This window comes from Ornithorhynchus anatinus, chromosome X1 (assembly GCF_004115215.2).
Source record: "Ornithorhynchus anatinus isolate Pmale09 chromosome X1, mOrnAna1.pri.v4, whole genome shotgun sequence".
NCBI lineage: Eukaryota > Metazoa > Chordata > Mammalia > Monotremata > Ornithorhynchidae > Ornithorhynchus > Ornithorhynchus anatinus.
The window spans coordinates 11,580,336-11,603,955 of NC_041749.1; the positions used below are offsets into that span (position 1 = coordinate 11,580,336).

The 23,620-nt window shown below is 47.3% G+C and overlaps 1 protein-coding gene across 1 annotated transcript; it reads right to left on the reverse strand.

Moving 5' to 3' along the window:
* Window positions 1-1,806: 1,806 nt before the first annotated feature.
* LOC100084721 (glutathione S-transferase-like) lies at window positions 1,807-21,758 on the reverse strand. The gene is made up of 7 exons (XM_029049767.2): window positions 21,618-21,758; window positions 14,757-14,853; window positions 14,357-14,408; window positions 10,667-10,799; window positions 5,442-5,583; window positions 4,225-4,356; window positions 1,807-2,201 (listed from the first exon to the last, which is right to left on the reverse strand). Exons 2-7 carry the CDS (start codon window positions 14,841-14,843, stop codon window positions 2,031-2,033), a joined length of 717 nt encoding a protein of 238 aa, XP_028905600.1. The 5' UTR covers window positions 14,844-14,853; window positions 21,618-21,758; the 3' UTR covers window positions 1,807-2,030.
* Window positions 21,759-23,620: the final 1,862 nt, after the last annotated feature.

A 23,620-nucleotide genomic window follows, 5' to 3' on the forward strand; every position in this document is an offset into this window, starting at 1 on the left:
CTGGTATCTTTGTATATCGGCTGCCTCTTTAGGCAACGTGATGCATTTAAAGTCTCCGTCTTTCTCAGATTGGATGGCTGCATAGCTGACTCACAACTAATTCTCTTCCCCTCTTCAAAGCCCTACTGAGAGCTCACCTCCTCCGAGAGGCCTTCCCACACTGAGCTTCCCCCTTTCCCTCTGCTCCCTCTGCTGCCCCTCTACCCCCCTCTTCACCTCCCCTCAGCTAAGCCCCCTTTTCCCCCCCTTCCCTCCGCTCCTCCCCCTCTCCCTTCCCCTCCCCTCACCACTGTGCTCGTCCGCTCAATTGTATATATTTTTTATTACCCTATTTATTTTGTAAATGAGATGTACATCCCCTTGATTCTATTTATTGCTATTGTTTTTGTCCGTCCGTCTCCCCCGATTAGCCCGTGAGCCCGTCAATGGGCAGGGACTGTCTCTATCTGAGAAGCAGCGTGGCTCAGGAGAAGCAGCGTGGCTCAGTGGAAAGAGCATGGGCTTTGGAGTCAGGGCTCATGAGTTCGAATCCCAGCTCTGCCACTTGTCGGCTGTGTGACTTTGGGCAAGTCACTTAACTTCTCTGTGCCTCAGTTCCCTCATCTGTAAAATGGGGATTAAGACTGTGAGCCCCACGTGGGACAACCTGATTCCCCTATGTCTACCCCAGCGCTTAGAACAGTGCTCGGCACATAGTAAGCGCTTAACAAATACCAACATTATTATTATTATTATCTGTTACCGATTTGTACATTCCAAGCGCTTAGTACAGTGGTCTGCACATAGTAAGCGCTCAAGAAATACTATTGACTGAATGAATGAAGATCGATTGTTGGAGGCCGCCAGGTTTCTCATAAACACTGACTGTCCCTCATTTCGCTGCCTCACCCTCTTTTTTTTTGGAGAAAATTCTGCCGGAGGAGCTGGGGATCCCTCCTAGGTTGGAGCGAGATCACCTCGACTTTTCTCCCCGGGAGGGGAAGGCCGGCCGGTCCAGCCTGGAGCCGACGGGCCCGTTGTCACGACCGAAATCCGGCCTCTCGAGACGATGCCAGCTCGTAGTCCGATGACACCTGGCCTTTCATCCGAGAACCCACGCTCTCTGAAGAAAATCGTTGCGACCCAATTTGCCCGTGAGGAGACCGAGGCTTAGCGAGGCTCCGGGGACGTCCTGAAGGCTTCCCGGCAGTGAGACGGTAAGAAATCAAATGAGCTCTCCTACCTCCTGGGCATCTGAAAGTCTTATCTCTGTCAGTCTGCCCATCCATCCGTAATAATAATAATGATGGCGTTTGTTAAGCGCTTACTATGTGCCAAGCACCGTTCTAAGCGCTGGGAGGATAGAAGGCGATCAGGTCGTCCCACGTGGGGCTCACGGTCTTCACGCCCATTTTACGGTTGAGGTAACTGAGGCGCAGAGAAGTTAAGCGCCTTGCCCGAAGTTGCACAGCTGACACGCGGCGGAGCCGGGATTTGAACCCGTGACCTCTGACTCCCCAGCCCGTGCTCTTTCCACCGAGCCTCACTGCTTCTGTCATCCACCCATCTATCCATCCTACCTCATTGTTTACTCGTCTGCCATTCTTGGCAACTGGAAAAGAAAACTGAAAGAAAAAAATAGATGCGTGCTTGTGCTCATGAGAGCAGGAACTCTGTCAGGGACAGTGGGATCCGGAGCAGGGATAGGCAGATACAGCTGAGGAATCTGTGCTAGAATAATTCCAAGAAGGACCAGGCAGAAACCCGACATCCGAGGCGGGATCAGAAATCAGAGCCTATTAATAATTTAATAGGATCCCGAAAGAGCAAGAAAAAGGAGATTTCTTTTATTTGGCTTTATTCTCTACCTCTCAGCAAATAATTAGAATGGAATTTCAGCTTTATCAAATGCAGATGGTTGCGTACATATCAATCTTCTAGACATCGTATCCTGGAAATACTACACCGGCCTACTCTGGCCTTCCTGATGATGATGCTGTGATCTAAAATTGCGATATCTATTACCGTGTCTCTTCTCGGGAGCCTACTCGCTAGTACTCAGCTAATATGGAGCCCATATTTTTAAGCAACAAGCCCTTTTCCAGTTTGAAAATGCTTTTTAAGACCTCGAGAGACTTTTCATCCAATGCTGGTTTCCTCAAGCTTCCGGGTTGCAGGAATTTCTTAATTGTTGGGATGTTGCTGATTCTGGTCTGGAATCCCTAAATGTGAAAGAGCACAACCGAAATAAATCATGGAATTAACACCTTAGCTTTCAACAAAAATTTACCTCGAAGTAGGACTCAAAAATGGTGGGTGAAGGTGGAAAAGGGGGAAAGGCTGGCGAATGTCTCTTTCACCTCTCTTATATTGTATTCCTCCAAGCACTTAGTATGGTGCTCTGAACATAGTATTCACTCAATAAATACCATTTTTAAAAAATGCTATTTGTTAAATGCTTACTATGCCAGCTGCTGTAATAATAATAATGATGATGGTATTGGTTAATCGCTTACTATGTGCAGAGCACCGTTCTCAGCTCTGGGGGAGATACAGGGTGATCAGGTCGTCCCACGTGAGGCTCCCGGTCTTCATCCCCATTTTCCAGATGAGGTCACTGAGGCACAGAGAAGTGAAGTGACTCGCCCCCAGTCACACAGCTGACAAATGGCAGAACAGGGATTCGAATCCATGACCTCTGACTCCCAAACCCAGACTCTTGCCACTGAGCCACTCTGCTTACTAAGTGCTGGGGCACTAAACAGATTGGACACATGGACTCACGGTCTTAATCCCCATTTTGCAGAGGAGGTAACTGAGGCCCAGAGAAGTTACCTGGGCCAAGGTCACACAGCGGACAAAGGGCGGAGCGGGGATTAGAACCCAGGTCCTTCCTACTCCAAGGCCTGTGTTCTATCCACTCGATTACATCTCCATTTTTTAGGCCAGTTCCTCCCTTGTGAGTATTTTGTATTAGCATTTGCAGCCAGCCAAATTTGATTTTCAAGCCTTTGGGACTGCAGTGACTTAGTAGTGGGTTACTCGCTGTTGTCTGAGGGACAGCTGAAGCAATCAGAATCCAGGCCCAAGGGATAGTGTTGGTGGGGGACGCGATAAAGGAGACGTGACATCCACTGAAACCGGGAGCGATTTTTCAGCTGGGAACACCCTTTTGAAAGGCGAGAGCCGTCATGGCCCTTAATTCGCAGTCCCGGGCGATATTTTATAGGTCGAATGCCTGGACGGGGAGGGGAGGGTGCTTCAGAGGGACCTAACATTTAGGGTGATAGAGGCACATTGCCGATATTACAATGGATTTAGCGTCATAGAATTACAGTAACTGGGGAATAACTCAACGGTGTCATTGAGGAATAGTAGTTGAGGACTAAATTCAAGAAATGAGGATGGGCGATACTAACGAGGTGCAGTGTAATGAAACTTTATCAGTACCCCACGTCATCTGTTATCCAGCTCAACTAGTGCCTTGGGTGGACCGGAGCTCCGAGAAGCACAGATGAGAGAACGCCCGCGGCTCGCGACCCCCCTTCGCAGGGAGCGAACCCGGCAGTCGTACGGCTAATCGGGAGGGGAGAATCCCGCCTCAAGTTGGACGTGTGTAAGCGCTTAGGACAGAGCTTTGCACGCTCAATAAATACGATTGAATGAATTAATGAACGTACGTGTGCTTGGACCAAAATCCTCCAACTTTCAACGTGACAGCTACCATTTGCTAAGCATTCAATAATCTGCCCCACATCACAGCTCTTGCCGCCATGACCGAAATCATCTGGACACGCCACCCCTTCCCTCTCTCGTGAGAGCGAGGGCACGAGAGAAGTACTCTCCCAAGCACTCAGCACAGTGCTTTGCGCAAGGTAAAACGATCGGTAAATACGACCGAAAGAGTGAACTGCAGCTGGACGGAGAGCGTGTGAGCCCCGAGTGGGATAATGGACTGTGTCTGACCTGATCGTCTCGTATCCGCCCCAGTGCTTAGTACAGTGCTTGGCACACAGCAGGCACTCCGCGGATATCACGATGGCTATTACTCTCTCTGGGAACTCCGTCGAAACACGGGCCCTCGGGACTCCGACCGGTCACTCGCTCCACGATTTACTCTTTCCTTTGGATCTACTACTAACCAAGTCCGCTTCCTTAATTGTTTAAACCAAACGGGATGTTAAAAATCGGAACAACTCATGGGTTTTGCGGTGCCATCACTTGATATGCTCTTCTGATAATTACCCGAAGCAGGGGGAATTCAGAAAGGATGTTAGGCTTCAATTCTTCCGTCATTAAAATGACTTCAAGGAGTTGTACGTCTGCCCAGCTGAGTTGGTTACCGACCAGAAAATCTTGCCGGTGGGTTCTTAAAGCCTGTCGGACAGAAGATGAGGAGGAAAAGGAAAACTTGATCTGTCCACCTTTTTGCTTGCCTGAATTAAGTCCCGCGGTCTTACGCTATTTTCTTTCAATCTAAGAACAAATGAAAAGTAGAACACGCCGCCGATCAAGAAAATATTTATCGGAAGAGGTAGCCTAACGGGAATTGCACTGGGCATTTTGAGGCGTGCTGCTCTCAGATCAGTCGATAGACTTTATTGAGTACCTCCCGGGTGTACTAAGTGCTCCAGAGTGTAAAAGCGCTTAGCACGGTGCCTGGCACACAGCAAGCACTTAACAAATACCACGATTATTAATCAGTAGGCATGTTGCCAATCCCCAAGGAGTTTACGGTCTAGCAGGGGGAGATTGACACAGATAAATTAGAGGTAGGAGGAAGAAAGAAAAGGGGACACGTTCACAAATTAGTGCATGAGAAATAGGGTTTGTCCAGTTTCCTAAGGATAAGGCCACAGTCGTGGGCTTTGGAAGCAGAAAGGATGGTGGTGGTGTCTACTGTGATCGGCAGAGTCGGTGGAGGAGCAGACTTGGAAGGAAAGACGAGGAGTTCAGCTCCTGACAGAAATCGCATTACGGGTAGGGAATGTGTCTGCTAATTCTGCTGTGTTGTACTCTCCCAAGCGCTTAGTACAGTGCTCTCCACATAGTAAGTGCTCAATAAGTACCATCGTTGGCTTGACGGATTGACGACTGGGGATTGGCAAAGAAATAATAGAGGGCTACTGGATTGGACCAGTTTGCTGGGGGTTTTTTTCCCCTGGAATGTTTTCTTTTGTTATTGGGTAACTTTAGTGCTGTATGGGTTGCTGAAATAGTGGCAAGAGAAGGATTTAAGCCCTCTAAAGGCTTAATTTTGAGTCCCACTTTATCTTTCAATTCTGCCTTGCCCAAGGCAAGCAGCTAAGAGGTAAAAGAAGCTTTTAGCAAGTTGGAGAAAACTTTAACCACCGGGGCCGATTGGAGGTCCAGGGCCCGATAGACGGGGGCCCCGGTACTCGCCCCGCTCGGGCATCGCCGGAGACCGGCAGTGCCGGGGAATGAAAGTCCACCGCACGAACCTTCTCGTAGGCCGGAAAGAACCTGGTGGTGGCTCTCTCAAGGATGTAGGCAAGATTCATCTCCTTCTCCGCGGGCAGCGAGAGGGGAAAGAACATAATCATGTCGCTCAGATCCCTCATCCCTTCCACGTACATGTCGATCCTGGAAAATAAAGCACCTCATGTCAGAATTCACCAAATGGAGGAAAAATTGCCCTTCTGAGCGAACAGATTGGGCTCAATAGCTCGTGTTTATCCCGCTCCAGGAAGCTAAATGTCTCTCCACCAATGCGAGAGGTTTTATCTGAAAATGTTTCATTGTAATACTAATAATGTCAATAATTGTGTTATTTGTTACATGCCTACTGCATGCTAAGCACTGGGTTAGACGCAAGATGATCCCTGACCCACGTGAGGCTCACAGTGTTGAATGGGATTGTTAATCCCCATTTTACAGATGAGGCAACTGAGGTACAGAGAAGAATAATAATAATAATGATAATGGCATTTGTTAAGCGCTTACTGTGTGCAAAGCACCCTTCTAAGCACTGGGGAGGATACAAGGTGATCAGGTTGTCCCACGTGGGGCTCACAGTCTTCATCCCCATTTTACAGATGAGGGAACTGAGGCACAGAGAGGTTAAATGACTTTCCAGAGTCGCACAGCTGACAAGTGGCCGAGCTGGGATTAGAACTTGCGACCTCTGACTCCCAAGCCCGGGCTTTGCCTGTGGTCACAGAGAAGGCAAGTGGCAGAGCCGGGATTAGAACCCAGGTCTCCTGATTTCCAGGCCCAGGCTCTTTAGCGTGGCTCAGTGGCAAGAGCCAGGGCTTGGGAATCAGAGGTCATGGGTTCGAATCCCAGCTCTGTCACTTGTCAGCTGGGTGACTGTGGGCAAGTCACTTCATTTCTCTGTGCCTCAGTGACCCCATCTGTAAAATGGGGATGAAGACCGGGAGCCTCACGTGGGACAACCTGATGACCCTGTATCTCCCCCAAGCACTTAGAACAGTGCTCTGCACCTAGTAAGTGCTTAAATACCAACGTTATTAGAGAAGCAGCGTGGCTCAGCCCGGGCTTGGCAGTCAGAGGTCATGGGTTTGAATCCTGGCTCTGCCACTTGTCAGCTGGGTGACTGTGGGCAAGCCACTTAACTTCTCTGTGCCTCAGTTCCCCCATCTGGAAAATGGGGATGAAGACTGTGAACCTCACGTGGGACAACCTGATGACCCTGTATCTCCCCCAGCGCTTAGAACAGTGCTCTGCACATAGTAAGCGCTTAAAAAATGCCAACGTAATTATTATCATCATTATTTCCACTAGGTAGAGGTGATTTCAGATGCTAAGAGAGTGAGTGAGGCAGCCGGCTCAACGTGTTTGCTAAGGGAAAGATCGCCGGATGGCGATGGTTGGAAGTTCGAAGGGGCCCGTCTATAGTAGCTCCTGTGTTGGCAAGGACCCAGAAAGGGGGTTTCATGCTGCCGGGGAGATGGGCTCAGAGGTCGGGCACCCTCAGTGTGCAGGGATTTGGGCAAACTCCTGCATGATGGCATCACATCAGGCTTCCTGCCCAGTACAATATCACATTTAGAAGTAGCTGGAAAAGGTGTCCTCTAGACTGTAAACTCATTTCTGGGCAACGGATGTGTCGGCTAATTCTGTTGTACTTTCCCAAGCGTGCAGTGCTCTGCACAGAGTGTAAGCACCCGATATATGATTGATTGCTGACTTGCTAGTCCCGACTATTTTCTTCATCCTCTTAAGGTACTCAACGCTAATTGGTGGAGCGGTGGGAGGGTTCAGGAATCTAGGTTAAGCAACAGCACGGTCTAGTGGATAGTGCCCGGACCTGGGAGCCAGAAGGGCCTGGGTTCTAATCCTAGATCTGCCAGTTGTCAGCTGTGTGACCTTGGGCAAGTCACTTATCTGTGCCTCCATTCCCTCATCTCTAAAATGGGAATTGAGACTGCGAGCGCCATGTAGGGCATGGAATATGTACAACCTGATTGCTTTTATCTACCCCAGAATTTAAAGTGCGCTCATTCCAATTACAGGGCCTCGAAAGAGTCCCGGATTGTTATTTTCCGTACAGTTCCTGGCACAGAAAGTGCACAACAAATGCCATTTAAAAAAAAAAAAGGCTTCAAGAACCCCCACTTGGGGAAAATGTCGAGAGGAAAGGGTCAAAAGATAACAAGCGATGTCATCCTGAGCTAGATCCCGGTCCATCCGACCTAGAGCCCTGCTTCCACCAGGAAGATGAAGGATGCTTGACATGACGGTCGAGAACTTCCCTTTTTTATGGAATTTGTTAAACACGTATTATATGCCAGGTACAAGTACTGGGATAGGTGCACAGGAATCAGGTTGGACACAGTCCCTGTGCCACATGGGGCTCGCAGTCTTAATCCCCGTTTTACAGACGAGGGAGCTGAGGCCCAGAGAAGTTGTGACTTGGCCAAGGTCACACAGAAGACAATTGGCAGAGGCAGGACTAGAACCCAGGTCTTTCTGACTCCAGGCTCGTGCTCTATCCTCTAGACCATGCTGGCTCTTCTTAAAGTCCTTTACTTGTAACTCCTCTAGAGTAAATGTCAGTGGAGTAGATGTCAGTCACTCCATCAGCTTAGCTACCTCTCTGAAACAAATGGAGGCAAATGATTTCTTTCTCGTTCAAAGTTAGCCTTGAACCTTACCTTCGGGTGGATGGGCAAGTCCTCTGCCTTGTTTATTTCAGCAGGCAAATATTGTCTCTCGGGTTGGCGTGCTCACAGATTTGCCTGTCAGTGACCTCCATCGTTGACTATGGCCCCAGAAATTTTTTATTTTTTTTGGCAGGAGATTGTAACCTAGCGTAAACTCCTTGAGGCCAAGGATTACGTCTACTAATTCTATGGGGCTGGCTCAACCGTTTTTTACTGTGGTCTAAGCACAGTTGGAGTTGGATAAATAATATCCATTTTGAGAGAGAGAGGCAGAGAGGGTATGGAACGGTTAAATTTGCTCTTGAGGCTTGCCATTTCTCCACTCCTTCCATCCGGGGGAGACAAACACTGAAGAGTCCCAGATCGGTAGGTCTTTGTAAAGCGGGGAAAGAAAGCTGCCATTTTCACAGGTTGTTGCAGATTGTACAGCAGACAACAGATTATAGGATATTTTTAGAATCGCCCCGGGATTTGAAAACTTGGGACTCTGTTTCGGGTGCCTAAAATCTGCAAGGACAAATTACAAACCAAGCAGGCAGCAGCTTGTAACGGTCGAGGCTTCCGAAGGCGCTCGAACACAGGGCTCAGAGTCAACAAGCGTGGTCCGTGTGTGTGCCGGGAGTCAGGGGATTCTCGTTGGGGATGGGAGGGAGGAGAGGAAAGAGGTGGGGGGATTGGGGAATGAGGGTACATATGTGTATGTGTGCACGCGTGCATATGCATGTCTGTCTAGGGAAGGTACCGACTGGGAGAAAGAAAGAGAGTCTGGTCTTTGTGAACGTGTGGCTGTGTGTTTGTGTGGACATGCGTTTGTATGATATATTAAGATGGAAATACGGTGATTTTTCCTTACAGTTTTGATGGCGTTCGAAATCTAGGCCAAATAATGAAGGGCTATCATGCTGATAGCTGATGGAAGAAAAAAATCCCCTTTTTATAGCCATTATTTAAGGGGGAAAAAAATCACCACCAGAACTTGATATTAGTTGAAAACTGGAGAAATATAGTGGAGGTCACAGCTCTTCTAACTAATTCTAAAGCAGAGTTCTACCCTCCTTAATTTCACTGTAAGTAGTATTGTATTTTTAAAAATATGGGGGGGTTCATTCATTCAATAGTATTTATTGAGCGCTTACTATGTGCAGAGCACTGTACTAAGCGCTTGGAATGAACAAGTCGGCAACAGATACAGTCCCTGCCGATTGACGGGCTTAAGGTCTAATCGGGGGAGACGGACAGACGAGAACGTTGGCGATAAATAGAGTCGAGGGGAAGAACATCTCGTAAAAACAATGGCGACTAAATAGAATCGGGGCGATGTACATCTCATTAACAAAATAAATAGGGTAATGAAAATATATACAGTCGAGCGGACGAGTACGGTGCCGAGGGGATGGGAAGGGAGAGGTGGAGGAGCAGAGGGAGATGTGGGGAAAAGAGGGTTAAGCTGTGGAGAGGTGAAGTGGGGGCGGTAGAGGGAGTAGAGGGAGAAGGGGAGCTCAGTCTGGGAAGGCCTCTCGGAGGAGGTGAGTTTTAAGTAGGGTTTTGAAGAGGGGAAGAGAACTAATTTGGCGGAGGTGAGGAGGGAGGCCGTTCCGGGACCGCGGGAGGACGTGGCCCAGGGGTCGACGGCGGGATGGGCGAGACTGAGGGACGGTGAGGAGGTGGGCGGCGGAGGAGCAGAGCGTGCGGGGTGGGCAGGAGAAAGAGAGAAGGGAGGAGAGGTAGGAAGGGGCGAGGTGATAGCCTTGAAGCCTAGAGTGAGGAGTTTTTGTTTGGAGCGGAGGTCGATAGGCAACCCCCGGAGGTGTTTAAGAAGGGGAGCGACAGGCCCAGATCGTTTCTGCAGGAAGATGAGCCGGGCAGCCGAGTGAAGAATAGACCGGAGCGGGGCGAGAGAGGAGGAAGGGAGATCGGAGAGAAGGCCGACGCAGTAGTCTAGCCGGGATGTAACGAGAGCCCGTAGCGGTAAGGTAGCCGTTCGGGTGGAGAGGAGAGGGCGGATCTTGGCGATATCGTAAAGGTGAGACCGGCAGGTCTCGGTAACGGATCGGATGTGTGGGGTGAACGAGAGAGACGAGTCAAAGATGACACCGAGATAGCGGGCCCGAGAGACGGGAAGGATGGTCGGGCCATCCGCGGTGATAGGGAAGTCCGGGAGAGGACCGGGCTCGGGAGGGAAGATGAGGAGCTCGGTCTCGCTCACGTTGAGTTTTAGGTGGCGGGCCGACATCCGGGTGGAGTCGTCCCGGAGGCGGGAGGAGACGCGAGCCCGACGGGAGGGGGAGAGGACAGGGGCGGAGATGTAGATCCGCGTGTCATCTGCGTAGAGACGGTAAGTCGAAGCCGTGAGAGCGGATGAGTTCGCCGAGGGAGTGAGTGTAAATGGAGAACGGAAGAGGGCCGAGAACTGACCCTTGAGGGACTCCGACCGTTAAAGGATGGGAGGGGGAGGAGGCGCCCGCGAAGGAGACCGAGAATGACCGGCCAGAGAGATGAGAGGAGAATAGGGTGATGGGGATGGGGCGAGATTACTGTACAGGGCTCTCTCCTTCAGGTCCTTCCCATACAGCTTATATTTTGCAGCGATGTAGCTTAGAATGGCTCTGGTCTGGACCAATTTCATCCCATCGATCTCAACCATCGGCACTTGTTGATACATCAAGGTTCCGCCTTGAAAAGGAGAGAGAAAAGTCAAACGACTCAGTCTTTTACACAAGCAGAAGTAATGGATTCGGCCGTTCGCTAAATGGAGCTGTGATGTTCTGTGCTGTTAAATAATATTACACGTCTCTGAAAGATATGCCAAAATGCCTCTCGCTATACTGCTTTTCCTCAGTAAGTTCACCTAGAAAGCCTGAGAGGCAGCGTGGCCTAGTAGGTGGAGCAAAGGCCTGGAAGTCAGAGGGCCTGGGTTTTGATCCCAGCTCTGCCACTTGTCTGCTGCGGGACCTCGGGCAAGTCACTTAATTTCTCTCTGCCTCAGTTACCTCATCTGTAAAATGGGGAAGCCCCATGTGGGGCAGGGACTGTGTCCAACCTGATTAGCTTGTATCTACCTTAATGCCTAGTACAGTTCCTGGCACAAGATAAGAGCTTAGCAAGTATCGTAAAAAAAACAAACGACGATACAAAAGAGCCTCTGAAATTGATGCTGGGTGACCTGGGAGGAGGGAGACTATTGTACTCTCCAGCTCACCTCCTCCAAGAGGCCTTCGCAGACTGACCTTCCCCTTTTCCCTCTGCTCCCTCTGCTCCCCCTCTACTCCCCCTTCACCTCCCCTCAGCTAAGCCCCCTTTTCCCCCCATTTACCTCTGCTCCTCCCCACTCCCTTCCCCTCCCCTCAGCACCGTGCTCGTCCGCTCATTTGTATATACTTTTTATTACCCTATTTATTTTGTTAATGAGGCGTACATCACCTTGATTCTATTTATTGCTATTTTTTAATGAGATGTACATCCCCTTGATTCTATTTATTGCTATTGTTTTTGCCCGTCCGTCTCCCCCGATTAGACCCTAAGCCCGTCACTGGGCGGGGACTGTCTCTGTCTGTTGCCGATTTGTACATTCCAAGCGCTTAGTACGGTGCTCTGCACATAGTAAGCGCTCAATGAATACTATTGAATGAGTGAATGAATACAGTGATCGACACACAGCAACGGCTCAAAAAATACCATCGATCGATCGACCCGGGCTCTAGTTCCAACAGGGTGTAGTCTGCCGTGTGACTTTGGCAAGTCGCTTAACATCTCTGGTCCTCCGGTTCCTCATCTTTAAAATGGGAATGACACCCGTTCTTCCCACACTTTGGATTGTGAATTGTATATGGGACAGAGGCTGTAGCTGGGTTAATTATTCTGTTTTTATCCTGGCACTTAGTACAGTGAATGGCCCAGAGAAAATACTTCATAAATACAGTATTCAATGTAAGAGGGCCATGCTCATTAAGAAGTAGTGTGGTCTAGTGGATAGAGCACAAGCCTGGGAGTCAGAAAGACCTGGGTTCTGATTCCGGCTCTGCCGCTTGTCTGCTGTGTGACCTAGGGCGCGTCACTTAATTTCTCTACGCCTCAGTCACCTCATCTGTAAAATGGGGATTGAGACTGTGAGCCCCGTGTGGGACCTGGTCCGTGTCCAACCTGATTAACTCGTAGCCACCCTGGTGCTTAGTTCAGAACCGGACACATAGTAAGTGTTTAACAAATCCCATTGAAAAAAAGATTATAAATGCTGACTCGAGAGGGTACGAGCGTGAATGCGTGTATGATTGCACGTATCTTCTGATTCCCCCGGGGGCTTTCCTTCAAACAGTCCAAGGCTTTGCACTCTTCAAATTCTTCACCTTAAAGCAAGGAAAAGTAAGAGAGAGGAACTGAAAAGGAAAGTTTTACGAAGGAGGGGAAGGCAAGGAAGGAGAGAAACCAGGGTCTTTAATGGCAAAACCAAACCATTAGCAACCTACCGTGAACCCGGCCCTTTGGTGAATCTTTCTGTCCTGGCGTATCTTCCCCACAATTGAACGGGGCCATATTTTCGCAAACTCCAAGTGGGATAGTGACAGAGTCTCCGGGAGCGGAGCAGAACGTGCGAGAAAGGAAGACAGCCAGGCGGAGGTGGATGGGACCAGGGTGGAATTGATCTGAGGGACTGTGTTGGGGGGTGACTGATAAATGTAGACAAGCCTCCTCAGAAGACTTGGTCTAGGAGATTTCTACTGCGGCTAGAACTGCCCAAAGCAGAGCTTCAAGCCATTCCCTGGAGACTTACTTGCCTCTGGAAGCTTGGGAAGCGATGTGGCCTAGTGGAGAGATCTCGAGCCTGGGAGTCGAGGGACCTGGGTTCTAATCCGAGCTCTACCGCTTGCCTGCCGTGTGACCTTGAGCAAATCACTTAACTTGTCTGTGACTCGGTTTTCACTTAACTTTTCTGCGCTTTAGTTTCTCATCCGTAAAATGGGGATTCAACCCCGGTTCTCCTGTCTACTTAGACTTTGAGCGCCACGTTGGACGGGAGCTACGTCCGACCTGATTATCTTGTCTCTACCTCAACTCTCAGGAAGTGCTTGGTGCATGGAAAGCACTCAACAAACACCAAAGTGATATTATTATTAGGTGACGGGATGAAAGCACAAAATGTTTAATGCCCCACTTAACTCAGGAGGCTTGGATTGTTTTAACTCGTCTTTTACCGTTCCTACTGTGCATTTTAGCCTCTCACCACATAAACCCTTCCTGGTGCCATGGGGCCACCGTGAAAACCGTACCCTCTTACACATTTGATCATATCCCTGACCTCCTGATGTCTTCAACTTTATTCACCTACTTTCCGGGTTCTAGCTGCAGGATTAAAAATTCTATGCCTATGCCCTATGCCCTAACTTCTGAGGACCATTTCAGTCAGTGTGCTATTTATTGAACACTTACCGTGTGCAGAGCACTATACTTAGTGCTTGGGAGAGTGCATTTGATTTAGAAAACGTGTTCACTGTTTCTCAGCTTATTGGGTTTAGTCGCTTATTCTTTCTTCTCACATTTCACCAGTGTTTTTTTTTGCCACCACCCTTGGGTGGCCATGAGAAGCTTAGCTCGCAGAGTATATCTCAAACATCTAAATCAGCATTCAGGAGTAGCCCAGGGATTGGAGAACGGAATCACTTATCTTTTCTTCGGAATGGGTTTAGGTCCTATAGTGCGTTAAAATGTTTATTATACCCTGTGTGGTCTGGGGGACCATTCGTTTCTTCCGAACACCTGAAACATCATTTCAGGGGAACATGACCTTCTTTTATTTTTAAAATCTGTGCCTTTCTCTTGCTGCAGGTCCCTCTCCAACACTGCCTCCTTGACTTTTGCCCTTAGCTGTCATTTCTCAAAGACTGTTGCCCAAAAAGTTGTTTATCCCATTCTACTCCCTGCTGCTTTTCACTTGCTTGTGAAGCGGACGCCTGCTTCTGAATGTCATTCCTCCCCTGGTTCAGTCCCCGTGTCCGTCAGTGGGGAAATCCTCCCTGAGCTAGGTCTTGGGACACTTTTCCTTCAGGGGAAGAAATCTAGTTTCCCCCTATCTTGCTCACTGCAGAGGCCCCTTAGAGCGGACCTCACTCAGACTGTCCATCTGACTGATGCTATTATCACACCTCGTTTCACAGCTGAGCTGTTTACACACTTCACACCGAGCCAGCTAATCTTTCTCTCCCCACCCAACATGACAAAGAAAGCTAGGGTCTCACCTTTCACTAAATTTTCAAACTCCTCACGGGTTTCGAACAATTTTTCTTCATACTAGAAAGGAAAACACGATGAGGGGTTAGTCATCGACCACAGGCCAGGAGGCTCAGAATCTACGGTCACGGGGTCAGAAGGGCTCGGATTCTAATTCCGTTCTGCCTCATGTCTTCTGGGTGACGGTGGGCGAGTTGCCTCTCTGGACCCCAGGTGCCTCTTCTGTAAAATGGGGATTAAGATGGGGCCCGATGTGATTAGCCTTTATCTTTACCCCATTGCTAAGAACAGTGCTTGACACACAGTAAGCGCGCTTAGTACAGTGCTCTGCACACAGTGCTCAATAAATACGATTGAATGAATGTACAAGTACCATTGCTATGATGGCTTGGGGAGATCCCCACCTACCTCCACCCCGGCAGCCGCCAGCAGCCACCGGATGGTCTCCATCCTGCCTCTCCCGTTGAAGTAGTAAAGCTTGGGTTTCGCAGCCATGGCCGTTACCCTGAAACAGTGAGAAAATTCAGAACCGGCACCCAACTCTTTCCTTGCATAAGTCTTGGACTTTCCGTTGCTTTAAATGGAAATAGGCCAGAGTTAATATTATTCTTCTTATTACTACTACTACTAACGATGATAATCATAATGGTGTTATTTAAGTGCACAGTGTGTGTCAAGCACTGTTCTAAGCACTGGGGTAGATAAAAGATAATCGGTTCAGACGCAGTCCTGGTCCTACACGCCCTCACAGTCGAAGAAGGAGGGAGAACAGATGTTGAACCTCCGTTTTACAGATGAGGAAACTGAGGCACGGAGAAGCAAAGTGACTGCCCCAGGGCACACAGCAGGCAAGTGGTAGGTTCAGGATTAATAACAATGTTGGTATTTGTTAAGCGCTTACTGTGTGCAAAGCACTGTTCTAAGCACTGGGGGGGGATACAAGGCGATCAGGTTGTCCCACGTGGGGCTCACAGTCTTCATCCCCATTTTACAGGTGAGGTCACTGAGGCGCAGAGAAGTGAAGTGACCTGCCCAAAGTCACACGGCTGACAAGCGGCAGAGCCGGGATTAGAACCCAGGTCCTCTGGCTCCCAAGCCCCTACTTGGGCCACGTTGCCTCTTAGAGTAACTCATATTTATTCAGATCGATCAAGCAGTGGTATTTATCGAACATCGACTGAATAGCGCTTCCCAGTGTACTAAGCCTTCGGAAGCGTACAAGACAGCAAGAGTTGGTGGACACGTTCCCCGCGCCCAAGGAACTCTTAGTTTCGAGGGGATCACGAACGATGTAAGCGTATAAATTTTGGATATCTAAGTGCGCGGAGCTGAGCGTGGGGTGAATAGAGGGTGCGTATCCAGGTTCGAGGGCCATGCAGGAGAGAGTGAGAGAGGAGGAAATAAAGGGGTTAGTTGGAGAGCATGTGGGAGATGAGTATAGATATAAGAGGAAAGAGGTCTGCCCAATAGGGGCTTGCAATTCACTGGCTCTAGACTGTAAGTTAGAGAAGCAGCGTGGCTCAGTGGAAAAGAGCCCGGGCTTGGGAGTCCGAGGTCATGGGTTCGAATCCCGGCTCTGCTACCTGTCAGCTGTGTGACGGTGGGCAAGTCACTTCACTGCTCTGTGCCTCAGTGACCTCATCTGGAAAACGGGGATTAACTGTGAGCCTCACGCGGGACCACCCGATTACCCTGTATCTACCCAGCGCTTAGAACAGTGCTCTGCAACATAGTAAGCGCTTAACAAATACCAACGTTATTATTATGTGCAGAGCGGTGTTGGGAGAGTAGACTATAACAGAACTGGTAGACACGTTCCTTGCCCACAGCGAACTTAGAGGCTAGAGAATGCAGCCCGGACCCAATATTAAAAATGGGGCCAGAAGCTATCAAGTCTAATAGTAAAGAGCTTTCTTTCATTACTGAGAATTCTGCACTCCCTTTTTCCAAGTGGTGGTCACCTTCTAATTCATATTATCTGCCAGTCTTTAGGCCCTGGGCACTCTAAGAATTTTTCTACTGTTGACTAGCTGACAGTCCAACTCCGGTTGGCTTAGTGGCGAGAGCCTGGGCTCGGGAGTCAGAGGTCATGGGTTCTAATCCAGCCCCCGCCACTTGTCTGCTGTGTGACTTTGGGCTAGCCGCTTAACTTCTCTGTGTCTGTTACCTCCTCTGGAAAACGGGGTTAAGTAAGCGCTTAACAAATACCATAATTATTATTATTATTATTCTTCCACAGGACACAGGATGTCTTTACCATTTATGCCTAAGATCCTCTCCGCATCTCCTACTTAGAACCATCTGTAGCTGACCGGTTAAGGGACTTCGGGAGGAGTTGCAGAGCTGTTTACCTGTTAGATTTGGAGTTCTTTAAGATCTCTCAAATCATGGTTCCCCACCACAGAATGGCAAATAAAAGACACAAGTTAGCCTTTGGTGTAAATTGGACACCTCAGGTACTGGGGAAGGGATTTGGGGATAACTTCGTAGTTACTTCAGCTATTCTCAAACCACCACAGTTTTAGAGAAATTTAGTTTTAAGTGAAAAGATAGCAAAGCCAGGAAGAGACAAGCTAAAGCCAAATTATTTCTGTGGTGAACACCGGGAGAGGGAAAGAAGAGGGAGAGATTAAGACTCCCCTGAATTTAACAGCTCAGTCTGACTTGCTGATTGTTTGACTTCCTACTATTTCCTGTGAAGAAGCACTAGTTTATTCTCTTCATCCCTTTTCTTCTTTTTCTTTCTTTCTTCCCACCACCTCTTTTTCTCCCCCTCCTTCCTAACTCCCAGTCTCTGAAGTCCAAGCCAAGTTCGCTATCAGTTCAAATATTTGGAGTGGGGAAAATTTAGTCAGTGGTGATTTTTATTTCTGGGATGTGTCTTATTTCGTATTTCAGATTATTTTCTACTGGATTCAGATCTTGAAAAGGCCTAATGATTGGAGGCAAAGCAGATAATATGGACAAATGCAGTAGACACTGAAAAGTTGAGCAGTTGAGAATCTTTCAGAATTCCTGATCTGAAAGAGGGAGAGCAAATATTTCAGGAGACAGTGGTCAGAAAAGTCAAAGCAGAGGTCAGCTAGTTGCCCCATGACAAGTGATTCTTAGCCACACTATTGGTGTCTTAGGAAGGCGCAGGAATATGGCATGCCCCTATTTGTATTTCTAGTTACTGACGAGCATCAAAATTTTAAAAAGACTCAAACAAACCCTGAAGTTCAAAACAAGGAAATGAAATAAAATTAAATATGTGATTTTGTCTTTATGAATCAAGGAAAAGGAAAAGTACAGATGATAAGGTAACAAAGAGATTTATCTAATCACTTCCCACCCATTTCCAGAAAATAAATATAGATTCACTGTGGGCAGGGAACATGTCGACTCGGTTATATTGTACTCTCCCAAGCGCTTGAAATAGTGCTCTGCACACACTAAGTGCTCAAATACAATTGATCGATTGCTACTGTATATTTAACAAATTGCCTCTAGAAAACTGTGAAAGTTGTACCACCAGAGATCACTGCTTGATACAGTGAGTAGCTACGGATTCAATCCCGATATGTATTATTGAATTCGTGGCAATCATCTTAAAATTGTTGATTCCATGATACAATTTGAAGGAAATGGAAGAATCAATAAAAGGGAATTTCTGGAGGAGCAGTCGAATCCTTATCTGCCACTTGCCTACTGTCTGGCCCTGGGCAAGCCACTTGACTTCCCTGTGCCTCAGTTTTCTCATCTGTAAAATGACGATTCCATAGCTGTTCTTTCCAACGAGACTATGGCCCATGGGGGCCAGGGATTGTGTCTGGTCTGATTGTCTTGTTTCTACCCCAGTGCTTAGTACAGTGCTTGGTACGGAGAAAGGGCTTAACAAATACAAGTATTCCTAGTACTTACTTGTACCTCTCTTTCCTTAAAGTGGTCCTAGAAGAATATAACTGATCAAAATGCAGATCTTTAATCTGAATTATTTTAATTACATTGTATTATGACTACATTTAGTAGCAATAAATCATAGGTTGGAGCGGAGGAAAAGGACTTCTTCAGTAGTTAGCCAGAGAAAGCATTTTCGTCCTGAGTGTCACCCCATCGTCTGTTTTCAAGACATATTTTAGAAGATTATCACATTAACTCTGTGTGACTCGAATGACCTTACAAAGTCTGGCAGAATTTACTATCCCAAGACACACATTTGTCTTCTTCGTACCGAGTCTCTCATGGTTGAAGACCTAGTACGTGGAGTTTTGCAAGGCAAAGGTATTGGAAATTTAATGACGATTTTGTGTGTATTTGCTGACTTTTGCAATCCCGCAGAGCAAATTTTCATATCTTTTGAAATGTGGATCTGCCAACCTTTCATTCTAACAGACTCATTCGTAAAAAGTAAGATATTGCAAAGTACAGTGTGAAATGCATTTGTTTGAAAAATAAACACTGATCGCTGTCAAGGCAAGATCATTTGAACACAAAAGGAGTAGGCTAAGGATATTCCTTGAAAGACTAAGTTTTGCTTAAATCAAATAGTCTCTCAAAGGTTTTGAAGTGGTTATCTAGACATATATCGAGGCAGTTTAGCTAAGTATTTAGAGGTTATTCTCTTCAGGAAGGAGAAGCGACATGGTCTAGAGGAAAGAGCATGGGCCTAGAAATCAGAGGACCTTGGTTCTAATCCTGTTCTACCACTTGTCTGCTGCCTGACCTCGGGTAAGTCACTCAACTTCTCTGTGCCTCAGTTCACAGATTCATTCAATTGTATTTATTGAGCACTTCCTGTGTGTAAAACACCCTACTAAGTGCTTGGGAGAGCACAATTTAACAATAAACACATTCTCCCCATCCTTCAAAGCCTTACTGAAGGCCCATCTCCTCCAAGAGGACTTCCCAGACTAAGCCCCCCTCTCCCCGCCCCACAGCACTTAGGCATATATCTGTCATTTTATTTATTTATATTGATGTCTGCTTATTTGTTTTGATGTCTGTCTCCCCCCACCCCCAGACTGTGAGTTCACTGTGGGCAGGGATCGTCTCTCTTTATTGCTGTACTGCACTTTCCCAAGCACTTAGTACAGTGCTCTGCACACAGTAAGTGCTCCTCAATAAATGTAATGGAATGAATGAATATATAATAATAATAATAATAATGTTGGTATTTGTTAAGCGCTTACTATGTGCCGAGCACTGTTCTAAGCGCTGGGGTAGACATAGGGGAATCAGGTTGTCCCACGTGGGGCTCACGGTCTTAATCCCCATTTTACAGATGAGGGAACTGAGGCCCAGAGAAGTTAAGTGACTTGCCCACAGTCACACAGCCGACAAGTGGCAGAGCTGGGATTCGAACTCATGAGCCCTGACTCCAAAGCCCATGCTCTTTCCACTGAGCCACGCTGCTTCTCCGTGAATATATAAGCTAATCAGGTTGGTCACAGTCCATGTCCCACATGGCGTTCACAATCTTAATCCCCATTTTACAGCTGAGATAATGGAAGTATGGAGAAGCAAAGTGATTTGCCCAAGGTCACAAAGCAGACAAGTGGCAGAGTCGGGATTAGAACCCAGGTCCTTTTGACTCTCGGTCCTGTGCTCTATCCGCTAGGCCGTGCCGCTTCGCTCTGTGTCTCCCTAGAGCCTCTATATTTGTGTTTTAGGTCTAGATTCCGACGATTTGGATATTTCCTGGAACTACTTGGACTTGCCTTATCAGTTAAATATTAATGGCAAGCTAGATGTTCCTTCTTATCTCCCAAGACAAAACAACATGTAATCCCATTCTCTAATAACCCTAAAGTGAGTTGAGGAGCAATAAGAGAAAAAAAATGGGAGAGACAGATACTTTTCACTCTTTCAGCTGTATTTATTGAGCTCTGACTGTGTGCAGAGCACTGCTCTAAGCACTTGGGAAAGTACAATACGACGATATACAGTGACATTCCCTTCCCACAACAAGCTTTTCTCCCCCCCCCGGAGGCACAAGCAGGTTTTTGTTTTGACCATGGGACAGAAATTCCAGCATCTCTGCTCTTTTCTGGGTTCAGAATGTATAGACTGAGATCTTTTGTGAATTTATCAATCGGTCCCAGCAGGAAGGACGAAAGGAGGCAGAGAAGCAGTATGGTCTGGGAGTCAGAGAACCTGCGTTCTAAATTTAGTTCTTCCACCTGCTTATAGTGCGACCTTGGACTAGTCACTTAACTTCTCTTTGCCTCAGTTTTCCCATCTGTCAAATGGGAATTAAATACCAGCACTTAGTCCAGTGTTCTGCCCCTAGTAAGTGCTAGGTAAATACCATAGATTGAGTGATTGTTTTCCCTACCCTTTAGATTGCCAGCTCCATGTAGGACTGCGTCTGACCTTATTACCTTGTAGCGTATAGTAAATGCTTAACAATAGCACAGTTATTATAGTTAGAGCATCAGAATGCATTAGATGATTTTCAGTATTCTGTCACATCATCCTTGTTCCCTGGCAAATCACTTATTTTCCACAACTGCCTGGGGAAAGGAAGAAAATACATGCCTAAGGAAGATGCATGGATCCATTCAAGAAAAGCTATAAGCACAAGAAAATCTCTAGCTGACATTTAGATAAAAATTACGTGGATAACCGTGGATAACTAACACGAGCTACTTCGGTCTACCATTTAGATGATAACAACATCAACAGTAATAATAATTATACTTGTTCAACTCTTTATTATTCACCAAGCACTGTGTTAAGCGAAGAGTAGATAGAAGCCAGTGCTTAGAACAGTGCTTGGCACATAGTAAGCGCTTAACAAATACCATAATAATAATTAGGTGGACCCAATTCCTCTCTCCCACTTGAGACTCACTGTCTAAGGTAGAGGAGAGGAGTCGTTTCACCCCCAATTTACAGATGAGGAAACTGAGAAGTCAAATGTCTTGGCCAAGGTCACACAGCAGGCAAATGGAAGAGTCAGGAGTAGAACCCCCGTCCTCAGATTCCCGTACCCAATCTCTTTCCACAGGGCCACCGTCCTTTCATGATACAACGTTCCTACCGTTTGACTGGCTTTCACGAAAAGACAATGCTAATCTCGTCTTTCATTCCAAACTCTTATGATTCACGCTATAGTTCTGCATCCCTATTTTCTTGTCACCTCCCCCCCACCTTTTTTTTTTTTTTTTTTTTTTACAAAGCTTGTACTACAATAATATAAACCATCCCACTCGTGTTACCTACTCTTAGTTACAAGGTAAAGCCCAGTTAATCTTAGAGAATCCATCTATAAAAATCTATATTTACCTGGTGTACTCTTGAGTTGGTGTCCTCTCTACTTCTGGAATTCGAAATATGCTTTCCAATAATAAGCTTGGAGCTATTTTCTCGGAAGATTTTAGGTGAGATATATAAGGAAGAGACCTCCCCTCTTCTGCCAAGTGAAATGAATCTGCTCTTTTTTATCTCTTGGGAAGTTTGAGCTGTAGTTCAGTACTTTTATTTACCACATTGAATTTCTTGCCAAAATGCCCACTTTAAAATTGTTTGCATTCTTTTTCTGCCAGTCCACTAATCCCTGTTAATAACGACCTTGAATCTGTCTAGGACTTTTATTTTTCCAAAGTGCTTTCACCTTTCTCATCCCATTTTTTTCTCCGAAAATCTTTTTGCGGGGGAATCACTATCCCCGTTTTACAGATGAGGAAGCTGAGGCACTGGAAAGTTTTGACACCCCCAAATCACTAAAGATTCCCAGTAGCAGAGCCAGGACTAGAATGAAGGTCTCCCCCAGCTGTGGCTTTCAGTCAGTTGTATTTTTTAAGCGCCGACTGAAGAGCTTTCTACTAAGAACTTGGGAGAGTCCTTTGGAGGTAAAGATATGATCTCTGTCTCAAAGATTACAATCTAGTGGAAAGCTCAGAGGTTAAGATAAATTACCAGCATTAAAAAAGAGAGACTTAAAAGGTGGTAATTGCTTAATAGTACGGTAGGCAAATTGACATGCTATGAGTGTTGGTGAGGGCGTAAACCCTGAGGCAGTAGTTCCGTAAATGTGGCCTGGAGTAATAATAATAATGATGATGATGATGATGGCATGTGTTAAGCGCTTACTGTGCGCAAAGCACTGTTCTAAGCGCTGGGAAGGGTACAAGGTGATCAGGTTGTCCCACGTGGGGGTCACTGTTTTAATGCCCATTTTCCAGTTGAGGTCACTGAGGCACAGAGAAGTGAAGTGACTTGCCCACAGTCACACAGCGGACAAGCGGCAGAGCCGGGATTGGAGCCCGTGACCTCTGACTCTCAAGCCCGCGCTCTTTCCACTAAGCTAAGCTGCTGTCAAGAAGCTGTGTGGCCTAGGGTAAAGAACACGCGTAGAGATGGGTAGAGGAAAAACTCCTGGAAGAGGAGAGATTTGGAGAATCGGTCAGTCCATTGTATTTATTGAGAGCTTACCGTGTGCAGAGCACTGTATTAAGCCCTTGGGAGTTTAATAATGTTGGTATTTGTTAAGCGCTTACTATGTGCAGACCACTGTTCTGAGCGCTGGGAGAGATTTGCAGGATGATCAGGTTGTCCCACGTGGGGCTCACCGTCTCACTGCCCATTTTCCAGATGAGGTAACTGAGGCACAGAGTAGCGAAGTGACTTGCCCACAGTCACACGGCTGACAGGGGGCGGACCCGGGATTAGAACCCATGACCTCTGACTCCCAAGCCCGGGCTCTTTCCACTGAGCCACGCTGCTCAGCGATACAGGGACACATTCCCTGCCCACGTTGAGCTTCCAGTCTAGAGGGAGGACCTCGAAGATGAGGAGAGGTGAAGCGGTGTGGCCCAGTGGAAAGAGCACGGGCCTGGGAGTCCGAAAACCTGGGTTCTAACCCCAGCTCCGCCGCTTGTCTGCTGTGTGACCTAGGGCAAGTCACTTAACTCCTCAATGCCTCAGTTGCCTTCTCTGATCTGGAAAATGGGGATTAAGACCGTGAGCCCCGCATGGGACCCGATGACCCCGTATCTCCCCCAGCGCTTAGGACAGTGCTCGGCACATAGTAAGCGCTTAACGAATACCAACATTATTAAAATAGGGATCATCGCTGGGAGCCCCATGTGGACCAAAGACCGTGTCCAATCTGATTATCAGCATTTACCCCAGAGTACAGCGCCTGGAACATTTTAAGTGCCTAAGAAATACCGTTTTAAAAAAAAAGTTGGGGTAGATTTTCCAGGCAGAGAGAAGGGGACATAACACTGACTTTCCTAACTTGGTCCAGAGTGGACACGAAGACCTGCACAGTGAGATTAAATTGA

What these genes read in the sequence shown, in the direction of transcription:
- LOC100084721 (XM_029049767.2), bottom strand. Translation starts at nt 14,843, where the DNA reads ATGGCTGCGAAACCCAAGCTTTACTACTTCAACGGGAGAGGCAGGATG. An exon ending in TGGCGGCTGCCGGGGTGGAG is followed by an intron (nt 14,409 to 14,756) that starts GTAGGTGGGGAT and finishes TTTCCTTTCTAG; the next exon opens with TATGAAGAAAAATTGTTCGA. An exon ending in GACCTGAAGGAGAGAGCCCT is followed by an intron (nt 5,584 to 10,666) that starts GTACAGTAATCT and finishes TTTATTTTCCAG; the next exon opens with GATCGACATGTACGTGGAAG.